Genomic DNA, 20834 nt, shown 5'->3' on the forward strand with positions numbered 1-20834 from the left:
GTCTCTTCACACATGAACATTTCCATTTCCAAAAATACATTTTTGTTCCAAATCCAGTTCTAAACACACACTAGCCACATTAATAGCAACATCATGTGGCAAAACATCATATACTGCAGATACAGCTAAACTGAATTGGAGGGAAAACATGGCAAAAATAACTGTTGGGTGCCAGACAGTCTGGACTGAGTATTTCAGAAACTGCTGATCTCCTGGGATTTTTGCACAACACCATTCAGTCTGTAGTTTTTGCATAGAATGGTGTGAGAGAAAAAACAACAAAATATCCAGTAAGTGGCAGTTCTGTGGTTGATGAGAGCAGTTCTGTTGATGAGAGAGCTCAGAGAAGAATGACCAGACTGGTTCAAGATGACAGGAAGACTATGGTAACTCAAATAACCACTCCTTACAACCATGGTGAGCAGAAAAGCATCTCACAACACGCAAACCTTTTTACAAGTTGGAACCAAGTCTACTGTGAGTAAAAATCCCAGCATTTCTGAAACACAAACTGTCCGGTACCAACAGCAACAACAACCACAGTAATAATAATAATAATAATAACAGCAACACCAACTACAATAATAATAATAACAAGCACAATTATACTATATTAATAATCATTACAAAAACAATAATAACCATAACAACAATAATAACAACAATAGCAATAATAATAATAATTTGATTTGTTTCTTAGCAATAACATATATATATATATATATATATATATATATATATATATATATATATATATATATATATGTGTGTGTGTGTGTGTGTGTGTGTATATATATATATATATATAAAATTATTTTTTTCTCTCTATTTGTATTCAAACAGCCATAAGGTGGCAGTAGAGCGTTTTTTATTTTCTATCTATTTTTTTAAACAAATTAAAAGTCTTTTTTGCATTTTACCTTTTTCTTGGTTAAATGTATGCCATATCGATTACATTTTAGCGTCTGATATAAAACAGTAATATATTTATTGTATTATACATGCCATGGCTTATATGAAAGTATAGAAAATAGAAAATATATGACATATCCTGTTCATAACTAGAGTCGAGTCACGTGAAATGAAAGCACGATCACATGACATGGTGAGCTATGGCGACCGAGGAGACAAGTGGAGAGTGGATGTAAAGTGTCAGATCAGTCCTAAAGCTACACATTTCATTAATGATTTTAAAGTGAAAGTCTTCTAAATGTAAGTGGTAAGCATCCTGTTGTTGTAAGTATGCATTTTGTGGCGTTATTAAGTTGTTTTTGGTGCACGTTAAGGCACTCCGGCTCAGTATGTACACATACTTGTGTACTAAGTAGTATGAGAAAAGCAGACTCGTGTACTATTCTCACATACTGTTCAGTGCGCTAGGGTGCATGTCTTCGGTCGTAGCTCTTTTGTGTCCTTTAGAGTAAACGAACGGTTAGTAAACATACAGCTAATTTAAAGAACAACCTTTTTTATTATTATTATTATTTCACCACAGCTTCACCAACATCACCATCACCAAAAATCCTCATCATGGCATCCTGGAATCAAAGAATTCCCTCTTTTTTATTGAGTCCGACTCAGTTTTTGTCCTGCACCACCTCTGAGACTTTTTTAGCTGAACTTCTTGACAAACTGAGGGATGACAAAGCAAATGACAGTAAGAAGGTACGTCAAAAACACGTGAATTTTCCTCTTCTTATTATTACTTTAATATTAAAATGGCAAACAGCAACATTAATACAATAATATTTTCATTTCCTTTTTCGCTTTATTTTTTTTATTATTTGTATTTAAGGTACCTACTATTGACTTTTTTTAAAACATGATTTTAAGGATTCAGTTTGAGGCTGCTGTCTTAAATCTTATATATGTATGTATGTATGTGTGTGTGTATGTATATATATATATATATATATATATATATATATATATATATGTATGTATGTGTGTGTGTGTGTGTGTGTGTGTGTGTGTGTGTGTGTATCTCAAGAGTTTGAGATGTTTTTTTTATGGTATTTGGCAGACACCCTTATCCAGAGCGACTTTTTATACGTCTGAGCAGTTGAGGGTTTAAGGGCCTTCCGCAGTGCTGGGATTTGAACTCAAGACCTCTGATAGCCTATTAAATCAAGCGATAGTTTTTAAAATTGATACTGAGTGAAAATATAACGCTCAAAGTAAAATATCCCTGAATCTTATTTAAAAAAAAACAGTACTGACTGAACCGTGAAAATGTCCTGTACGTTTTTAAATGAAACAAATATACAAATATATATATATATATATATATATATATATATATATATATATATATATATATATATATATATATATATATATATATATAAACTATTAATAAATATTAAAGTTAGTATGTATAAAGATATACATCCAAACTGAAACAAAACGTAACACTCCAAATAACAATAGAGACGTACAAAATGAATCAAAAACACTTCACATAGCACAACAAAATTTGCCAGTGATAGTTTTATTTCGCCGCTAGAGGATGCTCTCGTACGGTATAACGACAGTAGACCCTTCAACTCAGCCGTTCTGCAAACAGGAAAAACTATCGGTTTGGGTTTTTGCAGATAACCAATAGGTAAAGCAATCAGTTATCGGTGCCGATTGATCGCCAAAACCGATCCATCGGTCGAACTCTAGTTTGCATAGTAAAACACAAAAGATTCCTATATTTTATAGGGGTTTAACAATGTAATACACACAGACTCTAATTCGATACGATATGATTAAATTTTTCGATATAGGTAAAGGAAGCGCCTCCTGCATATTTTTTGCCTTAGGTTTGCATTTTCGACCGATTAAAACATTCAACACAATAAAGGTACGATAAATTGAAAGTGTTTGTGTGATTCATCCGGACTGTTAGCATCGTAACGGTATGACTCGCTAGTGACATTTCTTATCCTGCTGTTAACTAGCTGTGCTGTTAGAGCCACACGATTATCTGTTAAACCTCATGATATAAGCCGTATTTTATCATGATGAATTTAATGCATCTGTTGAAACGTTTTGTTCGATATGTGGAGAATTGAGAGCCTTGTATCAAACAAATGTTACGATATACAGTATACCGTATGTCTTCCAGTAGGTTTGAAATGAAAGGTAATGTATTCCAGCAACGACACTAAAAATAAGAAGCCACAGGTATAGCAGAAATGTCAGGAAGAATAGAGAGGATTACAAGCTGATTAGATCATATCCAAAAGGTTGGGAACATGTATACATTTTTTTTTTAAAAAGAGAAGAAAAATATGCTATTGAGAGTGAAAGGGAAAGGGTTAAAATATCAGCGAGCACCGGAATTGTCAGTTAAAGGTGTGTTTTTGATAACAGGTGCCATCACGTTTTATTTATTGTGGGTTGTGTGTTTTTGAGCTGTACATAGGATTATGAATGATTTGTTCCTCTTTTTATGCTAGATTCTCCTTCTGTCTGTATTACTGGAGCATCCCACGGTCCTTTGCCCAACCACGTCAGCAGGAGAGGAGACGGCGCAGGAGCTCGTGTCGATTCTCAACTTTACGCCACAGAAATCCATCAGTCTAAAGTGCCACCTCATGCTGGCTATCGCCAACGTTTTGATATGCACGTCGTGCTTGGCCAACCGATCGAAAGTCGCCGAGGACTATTTGAACTTTCTGTTCACGTCGATTCAGGACACGAATGATAACGCAGGTGGTCCGGCTCTCCACGCCGTCCGAGGCACAGCTTGTGAGTGTCTTCTAGAAATGGAGACCTGCCAACCGGGCCTTCTGTCACAAAAGTTAGAGGTTCTTTATTACCTTAAGCAGCAGGAAACCACTGTTCTGCATCAGTCATACTGCACGCTCTATACGCAGGCACTCAGGAACGCGATCCAGATTTTGACCCAACAGAAAGACGTGGATAACGCTAAGTTTAGGAGCGTCTTAGCCGGAAACGAAGGCTTTGCATGGCAATCTGACAAGCTTGCAAAGTCCACGTTGTCTGTCAGCATGGCGCAAGTCCCCCAGCTCCCGACGACGCTGGATTTCAAAGAGCTGAAGTCCATAATGTCCTTGATCTTGGAGGAATCCTACTTGATGACGTCTCCCGCTCAGGCGGCCTTGCTCCGAGGACTTGTGGAGATGGTGGCGATGGTACCAGGCATCTCTCCGGCCATATTCAAGTCTCAGTTGCTCAGGCTTTTTGGAACAACCAACGTGGAGCTAATGCACGCCACATTGTTTATGAAAGGCACGTTCACCGATAGCCTCTTCACCGCAGAAGACGAACATTTCTTGCTCAAGCGTCTTGTAGGAATGGCGAAACATCCCCTTTTGAGGATTCCTGAGAAGCTCTTTTACATGGACTGCATTCTTCACTTTCCCGAGAACAGACCGATCTCTAGCAGCGGAGAGGAGTGCCTGCCTGTCCTCATCACGCCTCAGCTTACACTGTCCCTCTTCCCTACTGTGTTCAACGATAGCACCACAATGCTTTGTAGACTAAACTTTCTCTGCCTGGTACACCTCGAGGCAAACGAGGAAGAGGATGGCCAAGGTCTGGGGTATCTGGTCGATCACGTGATGGCTCTGCTCAGAATAGTAGACAATCACGGCAGCAGGGAAACGGTGGTGACATCTTTCAGAGCAATTTTCGTTTTCCTCCTGCACTTCAACCACATGGAGAACCTCTCGGAGAAACTTGTCCACCGGTTACGCGAGTTGTATTCCAGGAACTGCCACCTCGCGCCAAATCTGATCAACCTCACAGATCGAATCCAGGAGCGCTTTGAGGATTCGCTTTGGTCGGTCCGGTTGTTGAAAGCTCTTCAAAGGTGCATTGTGGGATTGCCTCCTTCGCAACTGACCCTTCAGAGTTTGGCTTGGCATCTTAAAATCTTGGCTCGAGTGGCACAGGAGAGTCAGATTGCCCAGAGGAGTACCATCTGCTTCCTTCTTGACATCCTGGTCAATTCCAACCTTTGTGAAAGGAGGAGCTGGCACGTCGGCGCCGCCATTCTCGCGGTATGCCGCAACTTGCTCCAGCACCCTACTCTGAACCAGATGTTCATCGAACTGGCGGATCTCCTCCAGCACATGTCCGGACACTACGAGGACACAGACATTCAAGACCACGCTCGGTTCTACTACACCCTTCTTACCAACTTGTCCTGGGAAAAACATGCCGGAATCCTTGCCAAAGCCCCCGTCGGAGGACAGGCGAAAGTCCGATCGTTGTCAGCCATTACTGCAAGCGAAGAACTTGGCAGTTGTTTGACGGTTCTTCAGACTGACAGTTGTGTGCTTCAGCTTATAAAGGCTGACAAAAATGACTCTCAGGATGTAGTCCCAAGTACAGAAGTCCTGACTGAGAAGAACTTGTATGAGGTTTACCAAGAGCAACTCAAAACCCCAGGCTTTGCCTCAGAGGTCACTCTGACGTACAGCCTGACTCACGTGAACACCACGGATCCTAGATTCGATCGACTCTTCACGATATGCCTGCATTTTGACGTTGACACGTCGCACTACATGAACGTGGACGACATCTACGTGCCGTGCCTTTTCAGAGACCGGAAGCCGCATCGAGTCAGCGTGACGCTGAAGCCGTTTCACCCGTACCCAACGAGTTTACAAGTGAGCGCCATTTTCACCACGGAAGACGGACAGTCTTGGCACACTCATCTCCCTGACGTTAAAGTGTCGTTCCGTGAAATATTTCTCCCCGTGCCTTTACCGCCAGGCACGTCGCTTCAGCGCAAGGAAGACGTGTTTGATCGGATTTGGGACTCCGTAACGTCAGGAGAACCTAGCGCTTCAGAGACAAGCTTGTTCTGTTTTAAGACTGGAAGCAACACTCTAGCGGATCTGATCGAGAAGAATTTCCAGGGTTACGTTATTGCGCAAGAACTAAATAGGTGGAAGGTCCTGTTTTACCTTCCACCTCTTTTTCATGTTTTATTGGCGATCAGAGAGGGTGAGGACACTGTTCAAGTCAGTATTGCGACAGACAACTGGGAACTGCTGCCTCATGTCAACTCCTACTTACAAAACATAACGGCGCATCGTAACGCGACAGCCGACGAGGAGTCAAGGACCCGTACCGGGATACGTGTTGAATTTTAATTGAATTAATTTGAGTATGCCTTTTTTTTTTTTATCATGTTTGTATTACAATTACAATCGATTGCACTGAATTATATTTTGATGTGTTTGCTTCAAAAGTAGTTACATACAAAATTATGCACAGTCCAGGATTATGTATATTGAAGTAAATAATTGAAACTGTCATAATAAAATAGAATCGCACACTTGTATTTTTATTCTTAAAATGAAAAAAAAAAAAAAGATTTCGCAGATCGTACAAATTTTCACGCTCGGTGACCACAAGTCACACAGCTTAGAACTATGGAACTGAAAAAAAAAACCCCAAAACAAAATGTTACAAAGCACTGACACTTTAGACTCTTTCCAAAAAAAAATGTCCTTACAGAACATTTTACACAGTTCCCTGCGTAAGGTGTGAATGGCTTCTTTCATGACTGTGCTATACAGTATTATCCCTCATCACCAAACACTAATGCGAACATCATAATTAAAATCCGAGTCGAACGGAACAGGACACTCATTTAGATCGGATTAGAATTACGATAGAGTATGGATTTTTGTTTCAAATCAGGTGATTCGAAGCATGTATACTGTTAATCTGGCTTAACGCTCTAAAAATCTCTTTCAAACTTGAGACGGCACAAAGAAGGGCAGAATTAATGTGCAATTGCAACTACAAACCCCTGAAATAAATAATAAAGCATGTCCGTTCTTCTGTAGGTTTAGTACAGAAACAGAATACAGACCACTGATTCACACATGTATATCCGATTACTTCATTTCTTGTAAACGTGTTTAAATGGGCAAGCATGTATTTATTTATTTATTTATTTTTGCAGTTAACAGATTATGTCGTATATGTACACATGCTCAGTTTGGAAGACCGTCAAAGTTCAGCTCTGCACTGGCCGGAAGAGCGGTTTGACTGTTCAGGAGTTTGTCCATCACACTGATTTCAGCTTCCTGTTTCTCGACGTCTTCCAGCGGTGTCCAGGACATGTCGTACTGCAATTTGTAAGCACCGAGGAACTTGTGTGGACAGCTAGGACCCCATTCCTTTAAAAAAATTAAATAAATAAAAATTGTTATAAAAGGAAAACGTGCTTTTTTAATGCACTGATGAACACGTGCACAATTCCTGTAACAGTTTTCCATATTCCGTTCATCAATTTTCCATTTCGTGGGTATGTATCAGAGTTTCCGTTAGCCGGTAAATACCAGTTTTTGACCGTAAAAATTAAAAAATGTCTGATAAAACCAAAAATTCTCAAACGCGAAGTTCATTCATGATTGAACACCTAAATAAGGGCTCGTTACGGGAGGCACCTAAAGCGCGCGCACACACACAAGTAAACTCGGGTTAACAGCTGACTCTCGACCACGCCCCGCAGCCACAATCACATATACTATGCATAGTCCAAAATGTTACAGTGCAAAATAAACACAGAAATGAGAAGACCAGATTTTTTTCATGTTTCTCCAGTAAACTTTATGATCCCTGGACACATTGGCTGTCACCAAAAGTTTTTACTGGAAACTCTGGTATATAAATATAATATATATAATTATATAATATTGTATAATGGTGCTTTTCCACTGGACAGGTCACCATGGCTGCTCCCTACAGATGCAGGATACAACAGAACGAAGCCCTACGTAGTGCCCTAATGAGTAGCGTAGAATTTTAATTCACATTTGATTTGATCCAGGGACAGAAAATGCACAACTGACCATATTGTCCTTAAAGTATTGGCGGCCATGGACGACCGATCAGTGAACGTTTGCGCGTTTTTTTCCCCGTTTTTTTTAAATTTAATACGAAATTGCATTTGAACGTCAAGTGAGAGATGCCAGGATTCTTTTCAGCATCCTTTATTTGCATTTGTGTAATATTTCACTACTTGTGCATGTCAAGCCACCGCTCCAGAGAAACTCCACCTACTTTCATAGCTAAAGTCGTGCGATTTCTGTCGCTCGGCTACGATACGGATAGCTGTCCGGTGGAGAAGTGCTATAACGCTGTGTACAGTCTCGGAGCCTAAAGAAGGTCTTGATGATTCATCGCTATGGCTATTACATGAAATTCGGTAGCAGCAAAGTGAACAGTTGACCTTCGGGGAGAGGATAGAGAAGTAACGCTGGCCAGATTCGCGCATGTACAGGTAGTACATGTTTCCGGGCTTCTTCACAACATTGCAGGCTGCATGGTGGAGATCGGCATCCCTCTTCGCATCCTCTAACACCTGAAACAAAATATACGTAACAATTATTCACACGTTAAAACATATTCATTGGTCTGTATTGTAAATAAATAATTACAGGAAAGCAATTAAGAATTTTTTACATCTCTATGGCGTTCAGTAAGGAATAAAACACTTTGCGACGTGCTGTTATGGGAAAATAATCAACAATTGGGTGGTGTGAGGAAGCAGCGTTAATTAGTGAAGACTTTTATTCCTCTTGTACCACAGCAATTATGTTTTTATTCATGAAATAACACCACACCATTCTTTTTTTAATCCGTTTATAGTTGTTAATGTTTAGCGTCCATGAAACAAATCAGTTCCTGTTCTCACTTACGTTACAGCATTTTTTTCCTCTCTTTTGAAGATAAGACAAAATGATTGTATTTATTGTCACGCAACTGAGAAATCGCAAAGAAACCGTAAACTTCTTTGTACTGAACACTTTCCCATCCCAAAGATCTTAAAGAAAATCTTAAACTTCTCCAGATCCGCGATTACGCACATTATTTAGTCCCTGCAGACGATCTGTTACTACGGAAACGATAACGTATCAGAACGAGCGCATTAACATAAACCTGCGCTACGCTCAGAGCCGCTGTTATAGAGAATGAATCGACACCTGACCGATCAGATTTGAGAATTCGACAGCGCTGTGATCGAAATATTTCTCACCTTTCTTGCTTGCTCCTGTAAGTATCTTATTTGGTCGGCAATGACGGTCAACCTGTTGCAAGCGTTCGCTCGGACAAATTGGTCTCCCTAAAGTAAACAAGGAAGTTGTATTGATTAGCAGGAAGAGAATAATGTGTGAGGCTTTGTCTGAAAACCCAGCGTACCTTCTGAACCTGCTGAGCCAGAGCGACGAGGTCCGTGGGATCTCCAAGTCGGTTGGTGTGATAAGAGCTCACCAGCTCCAGTCCATTTGGATTGCTGTTAGTTTCCACCAGTGTAACTGAAATATTAACATGAAATTGAATTATGCATTTCCCATGGCAATCAACCAAGGGGGTGTGGCTAAAGAACTTACCAAAAAAAAACCTGAGTGAACAAATTATTCTTCGAATACATTCCTAAGCGATTCGAACTCATTTAATACATTTGTTTTAAAACAATAACCAATCCCAGTACAGAAGGCAGGATTTGTCAGAATATAGAATAGATAGAAATGACAGTTCTGTAGATTATCTGATCACACACATTAAAGTCTTAAAAAGTACTAGTACGTGAAATCAGATTGAACTCCATGACCTAGTCCGATAGTAATGTACACTTCGGACAGAATATACAGATTAAAAATTGCAGACTATCTGGGTTTTTTTTTAAATTACACCACAGGGCTGTTGATTCTGATGTTCTCATGATGTCTGAAGCTGGTGATTAATTTTCTGACAGTAGCTTAGCTCCAAATCACAGGTTCATATTAATGCACTTGTTCTAATATTAGATCGTTTCTATAGTAACAGCTCGTTTACAGGGACTTGTAAGCCTACGGTGGACGCTGCACGTAAACCCATTTCCAAAACCAAGCGTAATCGTGGCCGTGGTGACGTTTTCTGCAAAGGAAATTTTCCATTTATGGAAGGAGTCTCCAGTGTCAGCGCTTTGTAACAGCCCGAGGTGCATTAAGAGAGAGATGTAAGAAAGGCTTGAGAGGGAATGACTGCTTATAGCTGCAAAAAAAGTGATTTGAGGAACTAACTCGTTTCGCTTACGTTACACAAAATAAAAAATAATAATCGTTGGTTAAATTGCTATGATATCAGAGGAATAAACACTTCATATAAGTGTTACGAGCTTTTAGGTTGTAACAGCAAAGAGTTATATGAGAACTTACCTTATAGTAGTAGGGAAAAAATTAAATAAATAAATATAGACAGCAGACATTCACATTTCACGTCTCAAGGCAACATTCAGTTTAATTATTATTAACTTTTCTCTCTCTCTCTCTCTGGATCTTCACTAATAATAATAATAATAATAATAATAATAATAATAATAATAATAATAGAATAATTAGCTGTAACAGACTGAGCAGGACTCCCAGTTGTGTATTAAGCCATACTTACTGAATTATTCCAATCTGATATAAATCTGGCCTGTTACTTTTTTTGTTACTCTACATTTCTATAATAATAATAATAATAATAATAATAATAATAATAATAATAATAATAATATTTATTCTGCATTGTGTGCTCGTACCTGTGGTTAATTTGTCAGGTTGATTCGGTAAACTGACAGCTTTATCCATTTGGCAGTGCTAATTTTCACTGTATTTGTATTTGACTGATATTAAGATTTAATTCCAGCTAAAATATTATCAAATATGTCGTTCAACTTTTCTCTTTTCAATTCCCGTTTCATAACCGATCAATCTACCAATTCGGCAAAACAACTATGCAAGCCTGCGTTTCCAGTGCGTTTTCAGTAGGCTTATTAAAACGCCTGTATAATACATACCAAAAAAAAAATTGGATTCTAATAATAAAACGTTTTGTTGTTTTTTTAAAGAATAATTTCGTAACCATTTATTTTAAGATAAAGTATGTTCAAGTAGGAAACAATAACGTTTTAATTTTTAGCAAAATGTTAAAATATTTGGTCTGACAGTTTTTTGGTCATATATCACCGGAAATAGTATTAAGACCAAACATGTCAACCGGGTCGCCATCTTGAAGAGGGCAAATTTTTAACTAAAACAACTATACGGCTATAAAACAATTATACGACTGAAAGTGTTTTTGTTTAGAGTAAAGGCAATTCAATCGCTCAATTTCTTAAGTGTAATTACATTACTTTTGTGCGTTTTATACAATAATTTTGTCATTTTGTGCAGTCTAATGATGGTGCCAGTTGGCTTTGTTTGTTTATGTAAATACATTTTATAGTTAATTCTGCATATTTTGTTGAAGGGTGCTAATAATTATGAATTATAAATATTAATGTATGATGATTTATTTGTCTAGCGATGCTCGGTGATAGTAGCACGGCCCCATGTCTTTAATACCACGCCCCTTTAAACATTGCCCCGCCCCCTCCGTTAGGAAAAGAGAAAAAGTTTGCAGCTCTTGGTGAAGATCCGTGATGAGAGCTTGACCGCGCCGGTGGTACACTTTCACGCAGCTCTCCATCATGGCCTCCACCGCGTTTCTCCTCACTTTCCTCCTGGTTCTGTCCGTTTCGGAGCCGGGCTCGTGTGAAACGGAGCTCAGCGGTGTTTTGGAGCCGTACGACCTGCTGTTCGACAACGCAGTTGAAGCGTACTACAAGCAGGATTGGTTCTCGGTCATCCTGAACATGGAGCGCGCTCTGAGGAACAAGGGCATTTTGCGTAAAGTGAAGGCTCAGTGCCGCTTATCCTGCGCCAACCTCACCGCCTTCCAGCACACCAATCCCGGCTCGCCCGTTCCGCTTCCCGGCGCCGGTCCCGTTCAAGACCTGGGATTTTTCCAGCGCGTGCTCGAGCGGGCCGAGTGCGTGTCCCGGTGCGAGGCTGAGAAACTTGGGCCGCCGTCCATGCACAAAGTCAGCGACGAGGTCGAGCTCGAGTTCAGGAAAAGGACTCCGTATAATTACCTGCAAGTGGCTTATTTTAAGGTAAACATCATTCAGATAGTTCTTCACAAAGTTCTTCCAGATGCATCAGCATGCATGACTGCACCATGCAAGTTTAACATCAAAAAGTAGACCAGTCTATCCACGAAGAACAACTGTTATGTAGTTTTGTGACCATTTCCCAACAGAAAACACATGTATGAGCTTTACCACGTCCCTAAACTAGTGATGGAAATTTCGAGTCTTTTCATCGAGTCATTTGGTTCATTTGATTCAGCTCGACTGATTTGATTCAGCCCCCTAACGACTCACTACATTTTTTCCCTAGCGTTTAGGATTAAATTGTTTCCTGAGGTCTCACCCTGTCTCATTCTAATGACCGAACTAACACTACTTTGCGTTAAAGAGATTTACATTCAGTTTAAACAATCACAAAAATCAAAGGAATTACAATTGTAAGCATACAAAACAGTAAACATGCTTTCATTCATGTTATTAAAGTTATTGTTCCATGTTGTATCAGTGGTTTATTAGAATTGATTTCATAACATTAATGTCGATTTATCCCGATACATGAGATATCATAATTGCCTAAATCTTCCAAAAAACACGGGCGTGTATATATCCAGTATGTGTGAGAGTCGGCTCTCAATGTTCACCTAGAAGAGCCGACTCCTTTAAGAACGACACATCACTACTCTGAACCCCCCCCCCCCCCCCCCCCCCCCCCCCCCACAACCCCACTGAGATTCGTGTGCCACGTCTTTAGGTGGAGTTAAATGGTACATGCCGAGACCCATTTAAGGACGTTTAAAAGATTACTTCACGCCACAGACATTACTATTCATTCGTGAATTAAAAAAAATATTCTACGTATAAACCGTATAGATGTGAGGCACAGCATTAAAAACTGCCTTTAATCTCAGGCGTTCAGTGTTAGCATAAGATGCTAACGGTATATGGTGCGTCCCGCACCGCACACTGGTTTTTTAATAGTAGCATAGTAATCGAAGCACCGGTTGCTATGGTTACTATTTTTGTCGTATGCGGAAGTACGTAGCGGTTTAGCACCCAGCATATACTTTACCTCAAGAATGTTATTAATGTGTAATAACATGAATAATTAAAGAGTAATAAACATAAAATAGCATAAAACAAAACATGAAAAAAATCACTATTAAAATTTGTCATAAATGAATTTCATTAATGAAAAAAAAAGTTTTGATATTTTTCTTTCCTCAGCTTTTAATTGAACTCACTACAATTTTCTATCCAGAAAAAAATTCTTTTTAGTCAGTTTGTCATATGGTTTTTGGCTTTTAAAATGATATTTAAAAATATTTAAAACATTTTCTGAGACAGTAAAGTTGTTAACCTAGCACAGTTTCGCTTTAACTATTGATTGTATGTAGTATACATAGCATATGTATATCTTCTCTTAATTCAAAGATTATACTTTTTTTTCACCATTTCACCGCACCAACGATTTACGTAAATGCTAATCATTGTTGTGGTGACTGAAAAAAGTATTCTTTGACTCAAACTAAATTAGATTAAAATCAAATGACACTTCTCGTTAGCCTTATCTGTGTGGGTAATAGACCTGTGACATATCAGAGTTTGAAACAAAAACCTCGTCTGTCCGCATCCGCAGATAAACAAGCTCGACAAAGCTGTGGCTGCGGCGAACACGTTCTACGTTGCGAACCCAGACCACATGGAGATGAGACAGAACCTGGAGTACTACAGCATGATGGCCGGCGTTCAGGAGACAGACTTTAAAGACCTCGAGGCCAGACCGCACATGGTGAGATGCCGAAAGTTAAGTCGGGGTAATGTGCTGGATCGCCTTACTTGGTGTTTAAATGACATGTTGATGCGATGTTTCAGGCTGAGTTTCTGGAAGGGAAGCGGCTGTACAGCGCGGACAATTTTTCCTCCTCCGTCGGACACTTCGAGGCGGCACTTAAGGAGTTTTTCCCGGCCGACGCGGAGTGCCGGGCGCTGTGCGAGGGTGCGTACGACTACGACGGATACAACTACATGGAGTACAATGCTGACCTCTTCCAATCCATCACGGGTAAGCAGCAGACATCTTTTTTGTTTTCAGCACGTTCATGATGTCAGTATTTCGTGTGTGTTGGCCTGCAGATTAAGTTGCTGATCGTGATGTTTCACTACAGATCACTACCTGTACGTTCTGAACTGTAAGCAGAACTGTGCTGTGGAGCTGGCGTCCACCGCTGGAAGAGAGAAACCATTCGAAGACTTCCTGCCATCACATTTTAACTACCTCCAGTTTTCCTACTATAACAGTACGACACATTCTCAGTTCATCTCTGTCACGTAACAATTTTATTTTATTTGCACCCGCATATAAACATAATCCAAACATTCAAGCGCATTCAATGTGCAAAACGTTTGATGTTGATTGGCTTCTGGTAATTTGTGTGTGTGTGTGCATATATATATATATATATATATATATATATATATATATATATATATATATATATATATATATATATATATATAAATTTTTTTTTTTCATGTCGAACTCCTTCTAAGTCAAATTCTGTAATCTGATCGATCTCCTGTGTTTCTGCTGCTGTTGGTTTACTCCTGTACTCCTCTTTTCCAGGCGAGCAGTACGAGAAAGCCATCGAATGTGCTAAAACCTTCCTACTTTTCCGTCCTGACGACGAGGTGATGAAGCAGAACTTGGCGTATTACTCGGCTATACTGGGTGAAGAAAAAGCTGCTGCAATTACAGCCAGAGAGGTGCTCGCTTGCTACATGACTATTGTTGATCCGAGGTGCAGGATTTGTCCTCTCGTTGTAGACGACGTGCATATTCGTTTGGCCCAAATTCCAACTCGTACTCTGTATGGAATATTCCAGAAGGAGGAGGGATTGCTGGTTATACTCATACGCTTGTGTCTGTTTTAAAATTCCTAGCAACAGTTAAGATCCATCATTAAATGAGCATTTATCGATATATAACTACAACTTAATTTAACTCAAAGCTCTGAAACTATTTCAGAACTCATGTAGGTATGTCGGATCTCAGTATAATGCTAGTGCTAGAAAGGTGTGTAGGAATGACAGAGCGCGGGTTATCAACCGTTTAGTTTTAGTGGTGAATCTCAGATTTCCTTAGATTTTATCATTATTATTGTTATTGTTATTGTTATTATTATTATTATTATTATTTATTATAACTAGGGTTGGGCGATATGACAAATATCATATCACGATACTCGAGGACCTTTCTACGATACACAGTGCGTATCACGATATATAATTTAGCAAACAAACTGTCAGCAAGACAGTAGTAAAATAAACAAAAAAAAACACATTTGAGGTTGATGATACTTTAATGCCTACGAAGACAAAGTTGAAGTAAATTACGTCAAATCAACAGAGTCCATACAGTACCACTTAATTTGTAATTACTAAAAACGTTTTTTTTTTTTTTTAAAAATCACCATACCAACGATACCTCAGAAAAATGTATCGAGTAATCATTCATCACAATATCGATATTACACTGATATATCGCCCAGTCCTAATTATTACTGCTTTTTCGACCCTAGGGTGTTGAGCAGTATATCAAGAATTCCTTGCTGGAGAAAGAGCTCTTATATTTTGGATATGAAATTTTTGGAATCACGTTTGTTGATCCGGTAAGTCCCAAACCTGCAGTTTAGATTGTTCTGTAATGCTTTGGAAAATATAATGCAAAAAGATATAATTCCTCTCTCTCTCTCTCTCTCTCTCTCTCTCTCTTTCTTTTATTTATTTCTTTATTTTTCCAGGACACGTGGACACCAGAAGAAATCATGCCTAAGAAACTCAGGGACAAGCAAAAGTAATAAACGAATAAATCTGATATAAATGTCCTAACGATGAGGTCTGCTTCAATGTAATTACACCACAGAGCTGTTGTATTCTCCAATCAGGACATGTTCATTAATTTTCTAGAACAGCAGCTGAAACAGCAGGTTTATATTAAACTACATGCGTTCCTTCCGACACGTTATTATTTCTATAGTAACGTCGTACAGTGGATGCTCAACATAAAATGTTAATAGCGTGCGGAGGCATTTATTTAACCTTTGTGGTAGCAGTCTCCAGTGTCAGCGCTTAGAGGAAAAGCCGTAGATCACGATATAATATCGGTATCACGAGGTCAAGATACGCTTTACCGTGATGTCGTGAATTCTGTATATTTGAAATTGATTTTTTTTTTTAAACAGGAAATCTGGAAGTAGATTTGATGTCATTTTTGACAAAGTTGAAGTTTTTCTTTATCTTAAAAAATGTAATGTTAATTTTATTCCCTTTATTTCAGTGTTCAGTCCATCCAGGATTTTGCGATCGCAGAAATTTTTTTAAATTACCGCAGATTTGGGCTGAGACGTGTCGTGTGACGTCATCACGACACACGTTCAGCCAAAGCAAATGCGTCTCATGATAAAAAAGCGTGTATAGTACTTGTAATGTCTTCAAAATATCGTGACATGATATTTTTTTCATATCGTCCAGCCACGTTCAGGATAGAGGACTCTCCTATTGACTTAAAGAGACGGGGTAGGGGGGGTGGTATTAAATGAAATGTAATTATAAACGGATAAAAATCATTGGAAAATTGCTGTGGTATAAGAAGAATAAAACACTGTTCTGACGGTTTTGCACAATACCGTTCCGGCATTGATTATTTTCCTGTAACAGCATGACACAAAGCGCTTTATTCCATTCTTATGAGCGATTATGAACGCTCAGACCGTGTCTCTGTGCCGCTCAGGGCTGACCGAGAGACAGCCGCTCGCATCACAGAGGAGATCGGCAATCTCATGAAGGAAATCGAGACGCTGGTGGAGGAGAAGACCAAGGAGTCATCGGACATCACCAAGATGGTTAATGATGGTGAGCAGGCTCAGGAGTAAAACATTTGTACCCTCAACAAATATTATAACTACCTCTTTTCAACCTCTTTTCTGTCCTCCAATCAACTTTCAGATCCTCTCAATTACAAAACTATCATTGAGAAACTTCTGTCGAGTTTCCTATAGTGCATAGGAATTAGCATTTTGTATATAAGTTGTTGTAGTAATAATAATAATAATAATAATAATAATAATAATAATAGTGCAACATAATTTTTCCTCACCCGGAAACTTTTGTAAAATTATCTCCTACTTTACTTTTCTCATGCGTTTTGTTTTTAGGAGTCAGTAAATCGACACCTACTCCAGAGCACAGCTCGGTGTTCGACGGCATCACGGTCAGCATGACGTCCAAAGCGCTGAACGGTTCACAGAGAGTCGTGCTGGACGGAGTCATCACCGACGACGAATGTCGGGAATTACACCGGCTTTCTAATGTAAGTGTTTACTCTTGTTAGCGAGCGAAGACGATATCAGTACAAACGGCACTACGGTCGTCGTTCTGGACAGAAAAGTGTGAAAGCAGTGCTTTATTCAGCCGAAATTAAATGCTATTATATCAAGTGAAATCAATTTTCTTGCAGTAGCGTCAAAAACGACCATCATAGCCTTTCTGTAGTCCATATAAAAAGAGAGTAATTGCAAAACCGATGAGTGCAGGGGCATTATAGTAAGTGTATATCATGTTCAAGCACAGATCATCGTTGTAGATTTGTTCAGTTACGACACAACCGAGTCAATAAATTCTTCCCCCCCTTCCCACTTGAACACTTTGCTTTAGACAGCGGCGCAGAAAGGCGACGGCTACAGAGGAAGGCCGAGTCCTCATTCCCCCAGCGAGATGTTCCAGGGGGTCACTGTTCTCAAAGCTCTTAAGGTAAGACTTCCGCACCATCACGTTCCTTACTGCTTATACATAAGTCTTCGTCGTAATTAAGATATCCGTGATGCGTCATGCTACGAGTGGAATTTTTATTCTTTTTTTTTTAAATCAGAATTCCGCGGTGTGTGTGTGTGTGTGTGTGTGCGAGACAGCTCGGTCAGGAAGGCGTGCTTCCTCTGAAGAGCGCTCGTCTGTTTTTCGACCTCAGCGAGAAGGTGCGCAAAGTGGTGGAGTCCTACTTCAGTCTCCAGTCTCCTCTGTACTTCTCCTACTCGCACCTGGTCTGCCGCTCCGCTATCGAGGGTAAGAGGAGCCCTGTTCACATGCCACCATCCTGGAGTATATAAATCTGAAAACCTGACCGCTAGATGTACATACAGTTCAAAAAGTTTATATATACACAGATTCCTGTTTCTTTAAACAGTCTGGAAGATCGCAGAAATTGATGCAACGACTTTTAGAAGCTTCTGATTGAGCAGCTCGGGTGGGGGGGTGGGGGGGGGTCATCACAAAGCCCTGACCTGAAACCCATAGAAAATCTGTTGATCGAACTACAAAATAGTGTCTGAGTCATTTAAAAAAATAAGGTACTATTTAATTTACCAAGGCTTTATCATATACATGTGTCTTCCTGTGCAGAGAAGCAAGAAGACAGAGATGACCTGAGCCATCCTGTACACGTCGACAACTGTCTCCTGATCTCCGAACTCAACGAGTGTATGAAAGAGCCTCCGGCGTACACGCACCGGGACTACAGGTACATCCGAAACCAGCACAACACCCAGCCATGATTCTACTGGTTACTGGTTACTACTGGTTTTTAACAATATACTCTCCATTCCTTTCAGCGCCATCGTCTACCTCAATGACGACTTTGAAGGAGGAGATTTCATCTTCACAGAACTTGATGCCAAAACCATCACGGTACGATTCTCACAGATCGTTTCGTTCATACACAGTGTTTAAATGATTTATGAACATGCACTGTACATGCAGCTGTCCCCATGTCATTAGTAAAATAATATCTAGTGGTTATTTCAGTGTTTTGGCCAGCATGTGGTGCTGTTGAGTGTTCGTCCTAAATATTGCAGTTAGCCCTTACATCAGGCGTTCCCAAACTTTTTCGTGCAAATGAAAAAAACAGTAAAGTGAACATTAGGAATTTTCTTTGACCATCCTGCATTTTCTTGTCTTTCCAGATTTTTATAATTTTGGACTACTGTAATATTTGAACTTTGTGTGTTAAGTATTATGTTACTCATATATTGCTAACAATTACTACTTACTTACCTTACTGAACATGACTGTGAAATGTATATCAATGTATTCAGTATTTTAGTGCCTTTTATTTATCCTCGATTTTCCTTTAAGAAATGTGAAGCAGGAGTTTTGTCCTATCTCCCCTGCTCTCTCTCTCTATCTCCCAATCTCCTCTGCTCTCTCTCTCCATCTCCCCTGCTCTCTCTCTCTCCCCTGCTCTCTCTCTCTAGGCGGTGGTGAAGCCTCAGTGCGGTCGCATCGTGGCATTCGGTGCTGGTAAGGAGAACCCTCATGGAGTCAGGGCTGTGACAAAAGGTCAGAGGTGTGCGGTGGCTCTGTGGTTCACTCTGGATCCTCGACACAATGAAAAGGCAAGTTCCACTACAGTTATTTATCATTAATGTTCTCTTCACTGCTTAGCCACGGCGTCACTCACCCACAACCTTAAATATACAATATACCTTTATCTTCATATCATTATCACAGTTATTAAACCGCAGTTATGGAAATATACTATGGTAATATACATACTTGGGATATTCTATCTAGCTTATTATATCTGTCCGTCTGTCTATCTTTTTGTCTCAGTCTGTCTATTAGTCTTTCTTTCTTTCAATGCTTGTAGATAGATAGATAGATAGGTAGATAAATATAGATAGATAAATAAATAGTATCTATCTACCTACCTATAGTGCTGTGAAAAAGTATTTGCCTGATTTCTTCAGTTTTTTGTGTATCTCATACTAAATAGTTTTAGATCTTCAAGCAAAATACAACATAAAACCAAGGTCACCTGAGTAAACACACAATACAGTTTTAATTTTTTTTATTGAAGCCTAAAAAGTGATCCAACACCTATCACCCATGTGAAAAACTTAGAGAGCAGAATTCATGTTTCCCATAATTATTACAAGTTCCCCGGGCCTTGAAGCAGCAAAGCATCCCCATACCATCACACCTCCACCACCATGCTTGACCATAGCTATGGTGTTCTTTTTGTGGAATTCTGTTTGGTTTACGACAGTTGTAACAAGACCCCTGTCTTCCAAACAGTTCCACCTTTGATTCAGTCAGTTAGGATGCCTTTGATTTATCATAGGCTGTTTTCATTTCTGAAACAATTTAATATGAGATATACACAAAAACAGAAGAAATCAGGATGGGTGAATACTTTTTCACAGCACCGTATCTATCTCTGCCTGTCTGTCTGTCTAAGTGTCTATCTTACTTTCTGTCTGTGTTTGCTTAAGTCCAATTTGTCTGAATTCTGCATTAAAACGAACGACTTTTTTTTTTTTAAAATCCTTTAACAGAAAGGTGATCTGGTTGTGGAAAGTAATAATAGCACCAGTAAATACCCCAAATGTTATTGTACACATTTAAATAATTAGCATAATTTGCAAAGGCATGAATTAGAGAAATCAGGCTGTTTTTTGAGTTATTTTAATTTATTATTTATGTGATATTGTGAACATATTGGTTCATGAACAAGGTTATAAAGTGCTTTAAAGTCATTTTTGAATCATTTCAAATAACTTTCATTCATTTCACCATGTTGTACTTTTTTGGGGGGGGTTCCTCAGGAGCGAATTCAGGCAGAAGAGCTGTTAAAAATGCTCTCCAGCCCACTGAACGCAGAGTTCCAGAAAACCGAGAAGGACCGCAGCAAAGAGACGGCCTCAGAGATGGACAGCGCGATACCAGATGGAGGAAAAACATCCACAGCAAAAGGTACGAAAATAGAAACGGGAGAGCAAGCAAGCAAACCTGCAGAGGAAAAGACTGACACAGGCGGTGACACAAAGATGCACGGTGAAGACAAACCGCCAAAGGCCATGGCTAC

At 39.5% G+C, this 20834-nt stretch overlaps 3 protein-coding genes across 4 annotated transcripts in view; 2 read left to right on the top strand and 1 right to left on the bottom strand.

Annotated features, from left to right (window-relative positions):
- The first annotated feature begins 1066 nt into the window (after positions 1 to 1066).
- Positions 1067 to 6304, top strand: ap5b1 (adaptor related protein complex 5 subunit beta 1). 2 transcript variants are annotated; one of them, XM_017450435.3, is made up of 3 exons: positions 1067 to 1219; positions 1496 to 1665; positions 3447 to 6304. In XM_017450435.3, exons 2-3 carry the CDS (start codon positions 1531 to 1533, stop codon positions 6114 to 6116), a joined length of 2805 nt encoding a protein of 934 aa, XP_017305924.1. In that variant the 5' UTR covers positions 1067 to 1219; positions 1496 to 1530; the 3' UTR covers positions 6117 to 6304. The 2 variants fall into 2 exon arrangements, with proteins under 2 accessions (XP_017305924.1, XP_017305923.1); XM_017450434.3 differs by having other exon boundaries at positions 1068 to 1212.
- Positions 6290 to 10787, bottom strand: c21h1orf50 (chromosome 21 C1orf50 homolog). The gene is made up of 5 exons (XM_017450436.3): positions 10547 to 10787; positions 9181 to 9296; positions 9017 to 9103; positions 8210 to 8341; positions 6290 to 7154 (listed from the first exon to the last, which is right to left on the bottom strand). Exons 1-5 carry the CDS (start codon positions 10593 to 10595, stop codon positions 6969 to 6971), a joined length of 570 nt encoding a protein of 189 aa, XP_017305925.1. The 5' UTR covers positions 10596 to 10787; the 3' UTR covers positions 6290 to 6968.
- Positions 10788 to 10957: 170 nt separating this feature from the next.
- p3h1 (prolyl 3-hydroxylase 1) overlaps positions 10958 to 20834 on the top strand; it is a 10172-nt gene continuing 295 nt past the window's right edge. The window contains exons 1-15 of the mRNA XM_017496605.3: positions 10958 to 11941; positions 13554 to 13706; positions 13790 to 13979; positions 14083 to 14214; positions 14541 to 14680; positions 15496 to 15585; positions 15718 to 15770; positions 16707 to 16828; positions 17131 to 17285; positions 17630 to 17725; positions 17884 to 18034; positions 18371 to 18488; positions 18580 to 18655; positions 19222 to 19362; positions 20575 to 20834. The exon at positions 20575 to 20834 is cut by the window's right edge and continues 295 nt beyond it. Coding sequence (XP_017352094.1) covers positions 11477 to 11941; positions 13554 to 13706; positions 13790 to 13979; positions 14083 to 14214; positions 14541 to 14680; positions 15496 to 15585; positions 15718 to 15770; positions 16707 to 16828; positions 17131 to 17285; positions 17630 to 17725; positions 17884 to 18034; positions 18371 to 18488; positions 18580 to 18655; positions 19222 to 19362; positions 20575 to 20834 — 2342 coding nt within the window. The 5' untranslated portion in view covers positions 10958 to 11476. The remainder of the gene's footprint in view (positions 11942 to 13553; positions 13707 to 13789; positions 13980 to 14082; positions 14215 to 14540; positions 14681 to 15495; positions 15586 to 15717; positions 15771 to 16706; positions 16829 to 17130; positions 17286 to 17629; positions 17726 to 17883; positions 18035 to 18370; positions 18489 to 18579; positions 18656 to 19221; positions 19363 to 20574) is intronic.

Source organism: Ictalurus punctatus, chromosome 21 (assembly GCF_001660625.3).
Source record: "Ictalurus punctatus breed USDA103 chromosome 21, Coco_2.0, whole genome shotgun sequence".
In the NCBI taxonomy this organism is placed as follows: Eukaryota; Metazoa; Chordata; class Actinopteri; order Siluriformes; family Ictaluridae; genus Ictalurus; species Ictalurus punctatus.

Coding starts and splice junctions, on each gene's coding strand:
- ap5b1 (XM_017450435.3), top strand. CDS start 1,531: ATGGCATCCTGGAATCAAAGAATTCCCTCTTTTTTATTGAGTCCGACT. Junction 1,666..3,446: donor AAGCAAATGACAGTAAGAAG/GTACGTCAAAAA, acceptor TTTTTATGCTAG/ATTCTCCTTCTGTCTGTATT.
- c21h1orf50 (XM_017450436.3), bottom strand. CDS start 10,595: ATGGATAAAGCTGTCAGTTTACCGAATCAACCTGACAAATTAACCACA. Junction 9,297..10,546: donor ACCTGACAAATTAACCACAG/GTACGAGCACAC, acceptor TTAATATTTCAG/TTACACTGGTGGAAACTAAC. Junction 9,104..9,180: donor TGGCTCAGCAGGTTCAGAAG/GTACGCTGGGTT, acceptor TGTTTACTTTAG/GGAGACCAATTTGTCCGAGC.